The sequence below is a fragment of the Saimiri boliviensis genome, chromosome 14, assembly GCF_048565385.1.
Source record: "Saimiri boliviensis isolate mSaiBol1 chromosome 14, mSaiBol1.pri, whole genome shotgun sequence".
Taxonomy (NCBI): Eukaryota; Metazoa; Chordata; class Mammalia; order Primates; family Cebidae; genus Saimiri; species Saimiri boliviensis.
Genome location: NC_133462.1, coordinates 18,978,110 through 18,995,781, shown reverse-complemented (window position 1 = coordinate 18,995,781; position 17,672 = coordinate 18,978,110). Strand labels below are relative to the sequence as shown.

General features: G+C 41.6%; 1 protein-coding gene across 5 annotated transcripts in view; it reads left to right on the top strand.

Annotated features, from left to right (window-relative positions):
* Positions 1-17,672, top strand: part of ZNF569 (zinc finger protein 569) — a 61,816-nt gene that overhangs the window by 9,270 nt on the left and 34,874 nt on the right. For all 5 annotated transcript variants that reach the window (XM_074386424.1, XM_074386423.1, XM_003937425.4 and 2 more), the window contains one exon: positions 978-1,035. In XM_074386424.1, coding sequence (XP_074242525.1) covers positions 1,021-1,035 — 15 coding nt within the window. In that variant the 5' untranslated portion in view covers positions 978-1,020. Of the gene's footprint in view, positions 1-977; positions 1,036-17,672 lie in introns of those variants that run through there.

Sequence of the window (17,672 nt, the reverse complement as noted above, 5' to 3'; positions counted from 1 at the left end):
GGTTCTTGGCGTATTGCAAGGCTACTGATTTGTGTACATTAATTTTGTATCCTAAAATTGCTGAATTCATTACCAGTTCTAGGAGTTTTGGGGATGAATCTTTAGGGTTTTCTAGGTATACAGTTATGTCAGCAGCAACAGCAACAGTGTGACTTCCTCTTTACTGATTTGGATGTGCCCTCCCCCTCTTTTTTTTCGAGATGGAGTCTCGCTATGTTGCCTAAACTGGAGTGCAGTGGCACAATCTCAGCTCACTGCAACCTCCACCTCCTGGGTTCAAGCAATTGTTCTGCATCCAGCCTCCTGAGTAGCTAATCTTTGTAATTTTAGTAGAGATTGGGTTTTACCATATTGGCCAGGCTGGTCTCAAACTCCTGACCTCATGATCTGCCTGCCTTGGCCTCCTAAACTGCTGAGATTACAGGCTTGAGCCACCACGCCTAGCTGCATGTCATTTCTTTTCTTTCTCTTGTCTGATTGCTCTGGCTAGGGGAAAGTACAGATTTAATTCTCTCACCATCAGTACCTTCGATACATTCACACATACATACTTTTTATTTGTTCCTCAAGATATAATTATATCACATTTTAAATTCTTATAAATTGCTACTTAATTCTTTCTTAATTGCTAATTATTACTGTCTTAAAAATTTTAATGTCTCAATATATTAAAATACTTCAGGTGTTTTGTCAATTTCATAATTTTCCTGGATATATGCTTTCATGATGCTGCATGTATTCTCTGACACAGAGATCCCCCATATGTACCCATTTCTAATCACCCTACACCTAATCTCTGCATGATTATTCCAGTCATCCTTACACCTATTAGCACCTTTATGGTGTGCCTATTCTTGGCATTTCTGGTAGATGTAATTATCATTCCATTACAGGGTGACCTTTAATCCACCCTGTGTGTGCATGTTTCTGAAACTATAAGACAGGCTTATTTTAATGACTTCTATTCTCTTCCCCAGCTCTACCTCTGCAGGCCCCATCCCTTCCCAGAAAGAAGAGGAAATGACTGAGTCCCAGGTAAATATTAAGTAGTGTATTTGTTTCTTGCCTTATTCTCCGTTGTAATTTAAGGGGATTGCAGTAATTCATACAGTAAATCATAAAGGCCTATATACATAAAACATATTTTCGGAGGAAATAGAGTTGAATGATTAAAACTAGGGAAGAGTTAAAATGTGGGTATTTTATGAAATTCATTCAGAGAGGTTTTTTTTTTTGTTTTTTTTTTTTTTTTTTTTTTTTGAGATGGAGTTTCGCTCTTGTTACCCAGGCTGGAGTGCTATATGGCACGATCTCGGCTCACTGCAACCTCTGCCTCCTGGGTTCAGGCAATTCTCCTGCCTCAGCCTCCTGAGTAGCTGGGATTACAGGCACATGCCACCATGCCCAGCTAATTTTTTTTTTTGTATTTTTTTTTTTTTAGTAGAGATGGGGTTTCCCCATGTTGACCAGGAGGGTCTCGTCTCTTGACCTTGTGATCCACCCTCCTCGGCTTCCCAAAGTGCTGGGATTACAGGCTTGAGCCACCGCGCCCGGCCGGCATTCAGAGAGATTAAACCTGGGCTTCAAATTTAAATTTCCTTTATATAGGTAAAGAAAACCATAGCAAAAATTTGTTACAAAATTTTCATTGTATGTAACAATTAAAAAATTAATGTTTTCTAACAGAAATAAGCTTTTCATTGATACCTAGGTCAATGAAAACATTTTAGTGTTACTTCTTATAGTTGATAAATGTAGATTTTTTGATGTTCTCTTTTGATCAAGGATAAAACAAAGTGTAACTATCACAATAGCCCAGCGTTAGAAAGAATGCAAATGAACATTAACAGAAAAAGGAATAAATTACAGTATTTCACCTGGTAGAACACTACTTAACAATAAAAAAGAACAAATGTCTGCTACACATAACAACCAACATGGATAGATTACACAAACACAGAATGGAAGAAGCCAGAAACAAAAAAGTATATTTCATAGTATTCTATTTATATAAAGTTGAAAATGGGCAAAACTAATCTATTTTGAAAGAAGTCAGAATGCTGGTTACCTCTGAGAGAGTATTTACTGTGAAATGGCATGAAGAAATCTGGAGGGCTGAAAATGTTCTCTATTTTGACTTACTGGTAGGTACCCATGTCTATAAATGTATACAAATCTATCAGATTGTATGCTTATGATTAGTCCATTTTACCACATTTATCTCTGCATGTCATACATAAATGTATTTATTTACTTATTTATTTTTTGAGATGGAATCTAACTCTGTTGCCCAAGCTGGAGTACAGTGGCACGATTTCAGCTCACTGCAAGCTCCACCTCCTGGGTTCAAGTGATTCTCCTACCTCAGCCTCCCTTGTAGCTGAGATTACAAGCACCCACCACCACACGTGGCTTATTGATTGACTGATTGATTGATTGTATTTTTAGTACAGATGGGATTTCACCATGTTGGCCAGGCTGGTCTTAAACTCTTGATCTCAAGTGATCCACCTGCCTTGGCCTCCCAAAGTGCCGGGATAATAGGTGTGAGCCACCATACCCAGCCCATAAATTTAAAGAGAGAAAACTAGACTATCTTAAGAAAGAGGCGGGATGTGTATCTTTCAGATGACTATGTAATAATCTTTTTCAGTGGGCATTTGCTGCTGATTGAGCTGTACTGTAAAGTAATCATTTCTGGTAAATTCTTAAAATTTTAATGACTAGAACGTGAGCAGTGTGTGTTTTACTGTGTTTATTTCTGTATCTCCAGCACTTAGAACACCACTTAGTACACTTGATATTCTATGAATACTTGTGGTTTTCTTTCTGATTTATCCTACACTGTCCGATATTAAACACAAATTTGACTTTTTACCCTCAGCTCAGAGTTTTGCTTTTCTGAGATGTGTGTTTCTTTGACTGTGGTTTTTTTTTTTTTTTTGAGTCTCACTTTGTTTCCCAGGCTGGGGTGCAGTGGCTCAATCTTGGCTCACTGCAACCTCCGCCTCCTGGGTTCAGGCAATTCTCCTGCCTCAGCCTCCTGAGTAGCTGGGATTACAGGCACGTGCCACCATGCCCAGCTAATTTTTTGTATTTTTAGTAGAGACAGGGTTTCACCATGTTGACCAGGATGGTCTCGATCTCTTGACCTCATGATCCACCCGCCTCGGCCTCCTAAAGTGCTGGGATTAGAGGCTTGAGCCACCGCACCCGGCCTATTTTTTTTTTTCTCTCTCCATTTGGTCGATAAATCTTCCTCCATCTCTTTGTTTTGAGTTTTGGTGTATCCTTGCATGTAAGATGGGTCTGGATTTAGCATACCAATGGGTTTTGGCTTTTTATCCAATTTGCCTGTCTGTGTCTTTTGATTGGGGCATTTAATCGATTTAAATTTAGGATTAAGAATAATATATGTGAGTTTAATACTGCCATTTGATGCTAGCTGGCTGTTTTGCCCATTAGTTGATGTAGATTCTTCATTATATTGATGCTCTTTACCTTTTGGTATATTTTTGGGATGGCTGATACTGGTTGTTCTTTCAATGTGCAGTGGTTTCTTTCAGAAGCTCTTGTAAAGCAGGCCTGGTGGTGATGAAATCTCTGAGTACTTGCTTGTTCACAAAAGATTTTATTTTTCCTTCACTTATGAAGCTTAGGGGCTGGATATGAAATTCTGGGTTAAAAGTTCTTTTCTTTAAGGATGTTAAATATTGGCCCCCACTCTCTACTGGCTTGTAGGGTTTCTGCTGAGAGATCTGCTGTGAGTCTGATAGGCTTCCCTTTGTGGGTAACCTGATCTTTCTCTCTGGCTGCCCTTAACATTTTCTCCTTCATTTCAACCCTGGTGAATCTGACGGTTTTGTGCCTTGGGGTTGCTCTTCTTGAGGAATATCTTTATGGTGTTCTCTGTATTACCTGGAGTTGAATGTTGTCCTGCCTTGCTAGGTTGGGAAAGTTTTTCTGAATAATATCCTGAAGAATATTTTCCAACTTGGATTCATTCTCTTCGTCACATTCAGGTATACCTATCAAACGTAGATTAGGTCTTCTCACATAGTCCCATATTTCTTGGAGACTTTGCTTATTCCTTTTTACCCTTTTTTCTCTAATCTTGTCTTCTCATTTTATTTCATTGAGTTGGTCTTCGACTTCTGATATCCTTTCTTCTGCTTGATCAATTCGACTGTTAAAACTTTTGCATACTATGCGAAGTTCTCGTATTGTGTTTTTCAGCTCCATTAATTCACTTATATTCCTCTTTAAATTATCTATTCTCCTTAGCATTTCATCAAATGTTTTTTCAAGGTTCTTAGCTTTGCATTGGGTTAGACCATGTTCTTTTAGCTCACAGAAGTTTCTTACTGTCCACCTTCTTAAGCCTGATTCTGACAGTTCATCACACTAATTCTCCATCAGGCCTTGTTCCCTTGCTGATGAAGAGCTACGATCCCCTGAAGGAGGAGAGGCATTCTGGTTTTGGATGTTTTCATCCTTTTTGCGCTGGTTTCTTCTCATCTTTGTGGATTTATCCGCCTGTCGTCTTTGTAATTGCCGACTTTCAGATTGGGTCTCTGAGTGGAGGTCCAGCTTGTTGATGGTGATGTTATTTCTGTTTCTTTGTTTTCCTTTGGTGGACGCCCCTCCCCCACAGAGCTGGACCTTCCCGGGTTCTGCTGTGCTTGCTGTGAAGCTCTCAACTGTCAGCGTTTCCAATTGCTGTTTTTTTGTGGGGTGGGACCAGCTGAGCCCGATCACCTGGCTCCCTGCCTCGGAGCCCCCTTTTTTTCTTTTTTAATTGAATGGTGGATTCTCTCCCAGGTGCCCCAGGTACCCGCCGAAAAGGTGCGATTCTGTGCATTTTCCCTTGCAGCTACCAGGCCAACTCAAACAGTGGCGCTGAGATTTGCAGCGCTGAGATTCATGGCGCTTTTCTGCCCGAGAATTTCCCAGTTTGGCTCCTGGCTTCAGTCCCCCTCTCAATCAGCTGAATGGGCGACTGCCTTCCTGGAGCTCAAAACACCCAGTCCCGCGTAGTCTGCACTGAGAACTGCCATGACGGCCAAAAGAGTCGCGCTGGTGACCCTTGGAGCTCCTCTGCTCGGAATCTCCTGGTCCGTAGGAAACAAAAATTTGTCTGGAAGTCTGGCATCCACTCACTCCCTGCACCTTCACTGGGAGCTGCAATCCTGAGCTGCCGCTAGTTGGCCATCTTGGATCTCTCTCAACTTTGTATTGTTAGTAGAGATGGGGCTTCACCATGTTGGCCAGGCTGGTCTCGAACTCCTGACCTCAGGTGATCTGCCTGCCTCAGCCTCCCAAAGCTGAGATTACAGGCATGAACCACTGTGCCCAGCCAACTAGGTATTTTTATCTACTAGCTTCTGTATATCTCTAGTTTCTTCTTCAGGCACACTCAGTTAATTTTCAAAATGAACACACCTGTGTAACAGCACACGCACTCAATGAAGAAATACAGAATTACCCTAGCACTCTAGGATACCTTTTCTATACCTTCCTAGTTATCACCCTGCCATAGGAGTGTTCAACTTTTATCACTATAAATTGTTTCTGCTTGTCTTTTTTTTTTTTTTCTTTGAGACGGAGTTTCGCTCTTGTTACCCAGGCTGGAGTGCAATGGTGCGATCTCGGCTCACCGCAACCTCCGCCTCCTGGGTTCAAGCAATTCTCCTACCTCAGCCTCCCGAGTAGCTGGGACTACAGGCACTCACCACCATGCCCAGCTAATTTTTGTATTTTTAGTAGAGACAGGGTTTCACCATGTTGACCAGGATGGTCTCGATCTCTTGACCTCGTGATCCACCTGCCTCGGCCTCCCAAAGTGCTGGGATTATAGGCGTGAGCCACCGCGTCCGGCCTCTGCTTGTCTTTTAACTTCAACTTTGTCTTGTCTTTTAACTTTGTGTATTTAATCTGTATATTCTATGTCTGGCTTCTTTTGTTTAATATTATGTTGGTGAGATTCATCCATGTTAAATTGTTGCATCTAATTGTAGTTCAGTTAATCTCATTGCTGAATATTATTATTACCATTTGTTTCATGAGTGGAGAAACAAGCCCAGAATGATTAAGAAACTTGCTTAAGGTTGTAGAGTTCAGTCCAAGCAGTATGACTCTGAAGCCTGTGTTCTCAACCCCTGTCCTGTGTAGCCTCAGCTGCATGTATGATTAGTGAAATGCAAATACAATTTTTTGTTATTGTTGTTAACCATCAGATTTTGGTTGAATATAGGTTAATCATTTCTCAGATCTGTTCTCTAATCAACATTTCCATGGATCTTATAATCCGTGTCACTTCATTTCTTACCTGGAACTACTTTGATAAATGCCTGCTAATCTCCCAGTATCCACTCCTGACCATCTGTAGTCCATTCTCCATAGAAAAACCAAAGTGATCATTTAAACCTAAGGTATTGTTATGACTTCTCGGCTTAATGCCATCTAGTGGCTTCCCTTTACATGTGGAATAATGTCCCTTACAAAGCCCTTCTTGGTATGCCTCTGCCTATGTCTTCACCATGATCTTGTGCTACACTCTCCCTCATTCACTGTGTTGCAGCCTTATTAACCTTTTCCCTCTTTGAACAGACCAAGTTTATCCTGCCTCAGGATCTCTGATGGTTTTAAATGCTCCTATCCTAGATATATATATGACTGTTTCTTTTTCATCATTCAGGTTGCTGAAATGTCATCCTCCTCAAGGTTGTCTTTGATTATGAAATTCAAAGTCAAGTTTTGGAGTCATTCTATAACCCATTACCTTTATTGCATTTTCTTAACTTATCAATATCACCTTTTATCTCACTTATTCACTTGCTTAAAACTTTCCGTGTCCCCAAAGTAGAATCTAAGCTCCAAGAGGTCCAGAATGTTTCTAAATTCACTCTGCTAACTTGTGTGAGTTCTGATTGATAAAATGAAAAGGGTAATTTTAATGCAGTCTGATTCAAAACTTAGTTCAATCAGCAAGTTGTTCTCCTGGTAATTATTTAGTCATTCAGATTCTCCTCTGTATCCCTTTTCTTTATTAAGGTGGTGTTTAAGATACCAGGGAAGATCTTCATAGCTTGGGTATGTGCTTAATGTGGTCGACTGAATCTGATTTAGCTAGCCCCTTTTCCTGGGCATTCAGTGGCTGATGAGTTTATGGTGTATTTCACAGCTCAGTGGTGGTCCAAGGACCCCTCTTTATAAACTGGCCTTTGGTTCTTGCTGTCTCTGTAGATCACTCTGAATTTCTGTCATGCTTCCCACATGGTTCCTGGGTCCCCTATATCCCACACTATATAGGATCATCTTGCCTTTTTTTTTTTTTTTTTTTTTTTTTTTTTGGAAAAAGGTCTTGTTCTGTCATCCAGGCTGGAGTGCAGTGGCACAATCTCAGCTCACTGCAACCTCTGCCCACTGGGTTCAAGCAATCCTCCCACCTTCAGCCACCTAAGCAACTGGGAGTACAGGCACATGCCCCTATGCCTGAATAATTAAAAATAATAAAAATTTGTAGAGACAAGGTCCCACTATGTTGCCCATGCTGATCTCGAACTCCTGGGCTCAAGCAATCCTCCTGCCTCAGCCTCCCAAAATGTTGGGATTATAGGCATGAGCCACATCCAGCCTCATCTTGTCTTCTGAAATGACTCCGTTTCATCCTACTCAAGGTCTGTGCTACATGGGAACTGAACACTACTTAGAAGTTATTCTCCCAGTTTAACATGGCACTCTTCCACTTAACTCCCTGCCTCTCTCCCATTTCACATTCATGCCTTGCAGTGTGGGGAGTTCTAGGCACATATTTAACTGCTTACCTCCCTACCTTCATGGCCTTTTTTCTCTAGTCCAGGCGTGTAAGAGGAAGGAGAGGATTTTTCCCTTTCATCTTCTCCTTTGTCTTTCCTTTTTAAATAAAGTCAGAGAAAAGGTATGAGGTGTAAGGAAATATACATGAAAATGTATTTCAAAACTAGTATGCTGGTTAAACATGTTTGGAGCCTGTGAGTGCTGAGTAGAGGCCAAGGTAGTATAAAATAAGGCCATGGAAAATCTCGAGATATTCTTGGTGATAAAGTGCATTGATAAAGAAGAAAATTAGCCCATAAAGGAAGATTATCACACGTTTGTTCCTTTGTTGCCATATTAAGTCTTCATCTACAAGTAAAATACTCACTTCTCCAGAAATACTGGGCAGAGTACCTAAGAAAAAGAAATTAGTTCAGCTGATATATACTTATGGAGCCTACAGTGTGCTCAGCATGCTGCTTAGTGCTTTATTGGAGCTCTTCATTTTTTCATGTGGATTTTCGTTGTTTTTTTGTTACTTCCTTTCAATCTGAATAATTTCCTTTAGTGTTTCTTATGTGGCCAATCTGCTAGCATTGACTTCTTCAATTTTGTTTATTTCACCTTATTTTTTTTATCTGAAATTCACACACATATTAAAAATTAATCATTCTACAATTCAGTGGCCTTTAGTACATTGACAGCTTGTGCAGCCACCACCTCTATCTGGTTCTATAATGTTTTTATCACCCCAAAATAAAACCCCATACCCATTAAGCATCTGCTTCCTCTCTTCCTCCTAGCCCCTGGCAACCATCAATCTGCATTCTGTTTCTATGGATTTACCTATTCTGGATATATTATCTATTCTGAATATATTATCTACCTATTCTGAATATATTATCTATTCTGAATATTTCATATAAAATAATAATATGTGACCTTTTCTGTCTGGCTCCTTTGACCTAATGTAATCACCTTCATTTCTGAAAGATAAGTTTCCTAAATATAGGATTCTTTGTTGATAGTTTTTAATTTTTAGTTTTTGTGGCTACATAGTAGGTGTATACATTTATGAGGTTATGAGGTACATGAGGTATTTTGATACAGGCATATAATGAATAAGAATCACATCAGGGTAAATAGGATATCTGTCACTTCAAGCATTTATCCTTTGTGTTACAAACAATCCAATTTACTCTTTTAGTTATTTTTAAATGTACAATAAGTTGTTGTTGACTATAATCGTCCCTGTTGTGTTGTGTGAAATTAGGGAACTGGAGAGACCGATGAGGTTACAGGAGGATTTATTTAAGATGAACACCGGCTCGGTGTATTGAATCTAGAAAAGTTTGAGGATTGGACAGAGATTAAGTGCGTTTTATACACTTAAGGGCACAAAAAGAGCAAACTTACAGAAGCGAGAACAAAAGCAGTTAATTAATACAGTGACAGGCTTACACATGACTCTTGGTATGTGGGCCAAGTGGCCTTATCTTGAGCTTAGACCAGTTTAGACTGGTCCTGCAGGACTCTGTATAGGTTTATTTCCTTGACTTTTTCTTTGATGTTTACAGTACTGACCTGTTTGGGTATTTCTCGTGGCCTTCACTGTGTCATTTAGATATAAAACAGGTTTACAATACACAGGAAACAGATATCTATAAATTTTTAGGCTTACTCGTATTATGAGGGTAGGGATGTGAGAGAAAATTTATGCTTTCCTCCAGATGGTGGGGGAGTATTGGGAAAGTTTTCAGAGCACATTCCTTTGAGCTCTGGCTTCTGAGATAATGTTATCAAAGCTCTTGCAGAGCCTGGTCTTTAGGCTGTCTTCAGTCTGACACAAAGAGTTTACTTTTATGTGACTTTATTTTTATTTATTTATTTATTTTGAGATGGAGTCTTGCTCTGTTGCCCAGGCTGGACTGCAGTGGCGTGATGTCAGCTCACTGCAACCTCCACCTCCTGGGGTTCAAGCAATTCTCCTGCCTCAGCCTCCTGAGCAGCTGGGATTACAGGCGCCCACCACCATACCCAGCTAATTTTTGTCTTTTTAGTAGAAATGGGATTTTGCCATGTTGGCCATGCTGGTCTCAAACTCCTGACCTTGTGATCCACCCACCTCAGCCTCCCAAAGTGCTGGGATTACAGGCGTGAGCCACTATGCCCAGCCTGTGATTTTTTTTTTTTATTCTTTTATTTCTCTGCCTCATTCCCCCCTTTGATGCTTCCTATTGAGTGAAACTCAATAGAAAGCATAACTTCTATTTAGTTCTTTATGACAGAGTGGGTCTTTTGTTGTAGGCAAAGACTGATACTTCATTGGAGCCATCAGTCGGGTTGCAGTTGTTTTGTCTACTGAAACCTCTATAGTGGACTGAATGCTTTTAATAATAAGAGATAAGAGGCAAGGGAGTATTAAGAAACTCCGTAGTAGGGGCCGGGCGCAGTGGCTCAAGCCTGTAATCCCAGCACTTTGGGAGGCCGAGGCGGGTGGATCACGAGGTCGAGAGATCAAGACCATCCTGGTCAACATGGTGAAACCCCGTCTCTACTAAAAATACAAAAAATTAGCTGGGCATGGTGGCACGTGCTTGTAATCGCAGCTGCTCAGGAGGCCGAGGCAGGAGAATTGCTTGAACCCAGGAGGTGGAGGTTGCAGTGAGCCGAGATCACGCCATTGCACTCCAGCCTGGGTAACAAACAAGAGTGAAACTCCATCTCAAGAAGAAAAAAAAAAAAAAAAAAAAAGCAGCTCCGTAGTATAGCCAGCACCGCTTCTGTTAGTTTTACAACCACCAAAAGATGAAAACCAACCTTTGAAAAGGGAATCTGGGGCCGGGTGCGGTGGCTCATGCCTGTAATCCCAGCATTTTGGGAGGTCGAGGCGGGTGGATCACAAGGTCAAGAGATCGAGACCATCCTGGTCAACATGGTGAAACCCCGTCTCTACTAAAAATACAAAAAATTAGCTGGGCATGGTGGCGCATGCCTGTAATCACAGCTACTTAGGAGGCTGAGGCAGGAGAATTGCCTGAACCCAGGAGGCGGAGGTTGCGGTGAGCCGAGATGGCGCCATTGCACTCCAGCTTGGGTAACAAGAGCAAAACTCCGTCTCAAAAATAAAATGAAAAGGGAATCTGGAGACCATCCCGGTTTCTAAGACTGAACTTGGACATGAACAATTTTTGCGGTAATTTCCATGATAGCTTTTTTATTCTTACTGATTTTTAAGCTACAGTTAGTTAGGTTTAACTTTTCACATACTTCTTCCTGAGTAAGGAGATAGGTTAAAGCTAGCCTATTCTGGTAAATTGCATTCCTTATCTTTGTGGATTGCTGGGCTAACAGATCTAAAGCATTTGCTGATTTATTAGTAATGATTTTAAGTACTGCTTATAAACTTATGATGCGGTTAAGCATGTACATTGGGGTTTGGTGTCCTCATGATGCATTCTATGCCCAGTGGCTGGCCTATATATTGAATTATTTTCTCAGGGGCCCAGTTAGTATCTTTCCAGTCTCTTATTTTAATGTCTCTTTTGATGTTTACGTCTGTTTTTTTTCTTTGATTTTATTATAAATGGGGAACCTAAGAGTCTTTCTTTGCTGCAGTGGGAGTAGGAAGAAAGATGGTCTTATTGCCCTTAGTATGCAGGCCCCTGTCCAGTTGGCAGGTAACCGCCGATAAGCTTGTTGTCCACTGTTTCAATATTGCTCACAGATTCAATAGAGGTCAGAGAGTGTTTGCCCGCTATTAGTTGCTTCTAGTTGGTACCAGGAGTAGTTTAGAGAAGGGAAGCGAGAAGATGGGTTGTAGTGTGGCAGACTGGTGGTACTGTTACCTTGCTTGTCTTGCCTCGCCACAGAGGTGTTTTTTTTTTTTTTATTGTTTTATTATAATATTGCTTTCTAAGCAAACTAATTTCTTAACTGGGTGCTGAAGGTTTTTTTCCCAGTGGGCAATGCAGTATCTCCCTGTGATAGAAGATTTTAAGAGCCAAATGCTTGAGCATTTGAGCGTTGGCTCCAAGAGGGGGAAGGCGAGAGTTAGGGTAAAGTTTTCTTGAGGCATTAACTCTTTTGCTTCCTATGACCATTGATTTCCTATATTGGTTTCTTCGCAGACATAACAGGAGGAGACCCCTAGATTGCTGGCTATATGGCTATATTTTTGGCCAGTTGAGCTAACAGGTTACTGGCTGCAGGAGGGGGTTCGGGCATTTCTTGGTTGATATTCTTATAGAATGACTTGAATGCCTGGAATTGTTGCTGAATGGGAGGGACTTGATGTTTGGTGGTTTTTTTTGTTTGTTTTTTGTTTTTTGTTTTTGCAATTTTCAAAATGACTCTCTGAATGCCTATGTATATTGTCATACAGTTAGTTACCTGTCTTCCATATAGATTGGTCTGGCTTGAGAATTGAAAGAGTTACAGGGTGGCAGCTGCTTACTTTACAGTTTGTTTTCAGTAGAAAAGGGGAAACTGTTTTTATAACCATGACCTGCCTTGGTTGTCACTGGTTACTGGACCATGTTGGACAGTTCTAGCGTATTGTTCCCCAACATGCAGGGGACAAACACCTAGTTCTGTGACAGGCAGTGGAGAAACCTGCGGAGTTAGTGATTGTGGGAGGAGCTGTACTTGTGAATGTCACTTGACAGAAATTAAGGTATAAATTTATAGCTTATTTTCAGGAAGGAGGGGATTTACTTTAGTTTAGAAGGTTCCATCTGTTCTCTTCCTTGATCTGAACTTCAAACCTAGGTGGATACTTAGGCTCATAACAGGCATAAGGCTGGCTATTACTGGGTCACAAACTGAGTAAGTTACCTGGTTGTAAATACAACAAGTCTTTAGGTGGGTCCTTGTACGTTCATTGTATGTCTAATACAGTAAAGTCTTAACTGCTGTAGTCCTTACTCAAGTAGTATGCATGCAGTGTGGACATCCTTTTATGGGTTGCCCTTCCTTCTGTACAGACACAGGAACTAGCAACAGCAAAGCAAGGACAGCATCCTTATATTTAGCAGGGGCAGAATAAATCTCTCCTTGCGCAGAGGGACTAACAAAAATGACAGCATCGCAATAAAACAGTTAACAGCACTAAGATAGCAATTAAACTAAAAATTTCTAATCACATTTACTTGGATGACTCCTCAGACTTCAGCCGTGCATGGACTAGTCAGCTTCCGGTTGTGTGACTAGAACAGGGCTTGCAGATTTCCTCAGGCTTTTGCCATGCGTAGACTGGCCAGCCTCTGGAGTGGCCAGAACAAGGCTGTGGTCTTCCTCACTGGCAACACGGTCTCATCACAGGATCAATCAGGTCAAATGGTCTGGATCCTGTTGGCTGGTCCACTGGTCCTGGGCTGCCGGTTTTAGCCAACTCTGATAGCTCCAAGGTACGATACCTGCAACTTCAACAGCAGTGGGGGTGAACAAGATTACAGTATGGGCCCATTCTGTATGGGTCCTAGAGAAGTTGGGTTCCCTTTCTTGACCTAAACAGAGTCCCGTGTTTAAAAGAATGTGCTGGTTGTGTTAGGCTTATAGGTATTCTTTCCTGCACCTAGCTGTGTACTTTTTGCATTGCCATGCCTAAAGCCTCCATTTGCCTTCTTAAAGCTATATCCTCTAACTTATGGAGATCACCCTTAATCTGACTTATAATTGGGGGTGGCCTGCCAAACAGAATCTCATAGGGCAAATACCTAGTCTGTTTTGTGGGGGTGTACCTGAGTGGGAGGAGGACCATGGGCAAGACCTGATCCCACTGCAGGTGCATTTCTTGGCAGAATTTTTTTAGTAGCTGTTTGAATGTCTGGTTCATGTGCTCCACTTTTCCTGGCTAAGCTGTATGTAATTTTCATTTTATCTTTAACAGTCGAGTTAAGTCCTGAACTATTTAGGCCACAAATACCAATCCATTGTCTGACCCTAGAGTTAGAGGTAGTTCAAATCTGAGGATAATGTCTCTTAGCAGTACCTTAGTTACCTCTTGTGCCTTCTCTGTCCGGGTGGAGAAAGCCTCTACCCATCCTGAAAATGTGCAGACCAACACTAACGTATATGGACAGCCCTCAGCCCGGGGCAACTCGGTAAAGTCTACGAGTAGGTTTTCGGAAGGTGCTGCTCTGACTTCCTGAATTCTGGGGCACCGTCATGGTTTGTTTTGAGCACAAGTTAGACACTGCTTACGAACACCTTGAGTGAGGCAGTGCGCCGTGGGACATAGAAATGCCATCTAAGCAATGTACCTCATGTGTGTTCCTTGATGGAACTGCTTTACAAATCTGGGGGCTACCATTTTAGGTATGGCTAGCTTCTCATTGGAAAACTTCCACCATCCTCCTTCAATGTAATTTCCACTTTCCTGGGTAAGCCAAACCTTCTCATTTGGATTGTAGCTAGGGGGCTCCTGGAGGGAAACCTCCAGTTGGAGAGGCATAGCCAGAGCCTTGTCTTTGGGAGGCGGTGCTCTTATCGCTGTCCGTTTTGCCTCTTTGTCTGCCTTTCTGTTTCCTTTTGCTTCAAAGGTCCTTGCTGCTTGATGTCCTTTACAATGAATGACGGCCACCTTTTCCAGAGCCTACACAGCATTTAAAAGTTGAATTTCCTTCTTAAGTTTTCTTTCTTTCCCTTCTGCAGTTAAAAGTCCTTTATATATAGATATGTGTGTGTGTGTGTGTGTGTGTGTGTGTGTGTATGTATATGTATATATTTAAAAGCCCTTATATGCCTTTTATGATATATATAAAAGTATATATATACACACACACACACACACACACACACACACACACACACACACACATTTATACTAAGGCAAAGTATGCCTTTGCCATGCTGCATACCCATAGGGAGGTATCTGAGTAAGTTACCTGGTTGTAAATACAAGTCTTTAGGTGGGTCCTTGTACATTCATTGTATATCTAATACAGTAAAGTCTTAACTGCTGTAGTCCTTATTCAAGTAGTATGCATGCAGTGTGGACATCCTTTTTTTTTTTTCTCAAGTTTATTAAAACTTTAGCAGTACAAATTATCTAGTTTGCAGATTATCAAAAGATCAATTCAATGAAATGCACATTTAAAAAAAAAAGACAAACATAAAACAACCCAAAAACAGTGAAAAGGAAAACAACATAAAGGAGATTCATTAACAAGTCTCTCAAACTTAAAATTCAAAATAGAATGGAAATAAGTTTATATAACTCACTCATCCACTTTTGTCTTCATCTGTTCCAGGGCTTGATCCATGATCAGGTTTTTTATTTTTTTCATGTACATGGTCATTTTCTTGACACTGATTTTTGGTTTTCATTTTCCACTGAGGATCTGATCTTCTAATCCTTATTTTTCAATGTGGAGGACTTTAATTCAGCGTCCTGACTGCTTTGTTTTAGTGAACATTTATGGGTTGCCCTTCCTCATGTATAGACACAGGAACTAGCAACAGCAAAGCAAAGGACAGCATCCTTATATTTAGCAGGGGCAGAATACATCTCAGAGATTTATATATATATATCTCCCTATGGGTATGCAGCATGGCAAAGGCATCCTTTGCATTAGTATAAATGTTGACTACCTTTTTTTTGTGGCCAGTAGTGTAAAGCTTTTGTTAGAGCAATCAATTCTGTTTTCTAATGTTCTGGCTAGTAGAGGTTGGGCCTCCACCACTGAGTTCTGTGTTGCTACTGTGTACCTAGTTTGCCAGATCCCTTTTGTAATAAAACTACTTATATCTGTAAAGTATTCTTCATCTGGTTTCCAAAGAGCTGGTCCGTTAAATCCCTTCATCTAGAAAATACTTTATCTATAATGTCCATGCAGTTATGTTGTGGTAGGGGATCTCTCAGCTCTCCTATGGGTAGCAGAGTGGCTGGGTTTAGGGTATTGACAGTTTCTAAAATTACGTAAGGATTCTCACGTAAGAATCCTTGATACCTCCTCATTCCTGAGTTTGACAACCAGTGGTGCCCTCTCCGGTCCATGAGAGTAATAACTATGTGCAGCACCCAAACGATTAGTTTCTGTCTTAGGGTCAGTTAGTTGGCTTCTTGTGCTAGCAGAGCTGTAGCTGCTACTGCTTTGAAACAGGGAGGCCAACCTAGTGCCACAGGGTCCAGTTGCTTTGATAGTTATGCCACTGCTCAATGCCATAATCCTAACATTTGGGTCAGGACTTCTCTTGCCATTCCTTTCTGCTCATGGACATATAGGAAGAAAGGCTTGGTCTGATCTGGCGTCCTAATGCTGGGGCCTGAATCAAGGCCTTCTTATTTTCTTGAAGCCCATCTCCTGGTCAGTTCCCCAAAGGAGGGGCTCTTTTTCACTTTCCTTTGTGGCTTCATATAGAAGTTTTGACATGAGTGAGAAATTTGGAATCCAAATGTGGCAGAAACATGCTGCTCCTAGGAATTCCTTTATTTGACGCCGGGTGGTTGGAGTGGGAACTGCAACATACAACCTGCTTTTGCTCATGGCCAAGTTTGTGTTTCCCTTGGCTTACTAGGAAACCTTGATATTTAACCCCTTGTGAACAGATTTGTGCCTTCCTTGAGACCTTATATCCTGCTTTCCACAAGAGATGGAGGAGATCCTCAGTGTCATGTAGGCAGTCCTGCCAAGTAGGGGCTGCAAGTAGGAGATCATCAACGTACTGGAGCAGGATGCAATTGTCATTTGGCAGGGTAAAAGCTCTGAGATATGAGGCTAGTGCCTCTTCAAAAATTGTAGGTGACTTTTTGAATCCCTGTGGGAGCCTTGTCAAAGTATACTGTGTTTCTCCCCAATGAAATGCAAAAATAGGCTGACTTATGGGTACCAGTGGGAGACAAAAGAATGCATCCTTTAAGTCCAGACAGGTAAACCGGCAGTACTTGCTGGGGTGAGCCCTATTAAAGTATGTGAGTTGGGCGCCAACAGGTGGATGGTCACTGTAACCTGGTTTGCATCTTGCAAATCCTGCACCAGCCTGTATTCACCAGATGGCTTTTGTACTGGCAGAGAGGAGTGTTCTAAGGTGACTTATGTTTTACTATAATGCCATGCTTGAGGAGCTGATCTGTATGCTTTTGGACACCCCGTGTAGCCCCAATAAATAATGGGTACTGGCAAATCTGCACTGTAGAGGCTCCAGGTCTTATTTCCACCAACACCAGTGCCTGGTTTACAGCTAATCCAGGTGGGTTATCTTCGGCCCACACCCTGGGAATTTTGGTGGGTAGTCCAAACATCTCAAGAATCCCTGGCTTACATGGTGGTCCGTTTGTGTGCAGTCCCCATTCCTTGGCCTTTGGGAAGGTGAGGGTTAATACCATAGCCTTGGGTTGACTCAGATCCGAGGTCATGTTTCCTTGCAGCCTAAAGTTGATTTGTGCCTGCAGTTTTTGGAGTAAGTCTCTTTCTAGCAAGGGGACTGGGCAGTTTGGGAGGTATAAAAATTCATGCTGGACTTTCCGTCCTCTAACAACACATTCCTACTCCGGCAAAAAGGCTTTTTCTCTGAAACTCTGGTTGCCTAATAATAGTTACATAGTTTTTGGACAATGGCCCAACGGGCCAAGTCACCACTGAGTGTTCAGTGCTGGTGTCTACCGTAAAGTTCATTTGTTGGCCCCCAATTTCTACTGTGACCATGGGCTCCTCAGGGATTAAGGGAATGGAGCCCAGGCTGTCTCAGTCCTCATAGTTTTCTGCCTCTGCCTAGCCGATTAAGCAGGCATCCTGCCTTTCCATAGTGCAGTGATTCACAGCCAGAGGCACGGGCCAAGCTTCTTTGCTGCAGCTATTGCCCTCATCTTTCTCTGGGCATATATCTTTTCAATGTCCTTTCTTTTTGCATCATGCAAACTGATGCTTCTTAAG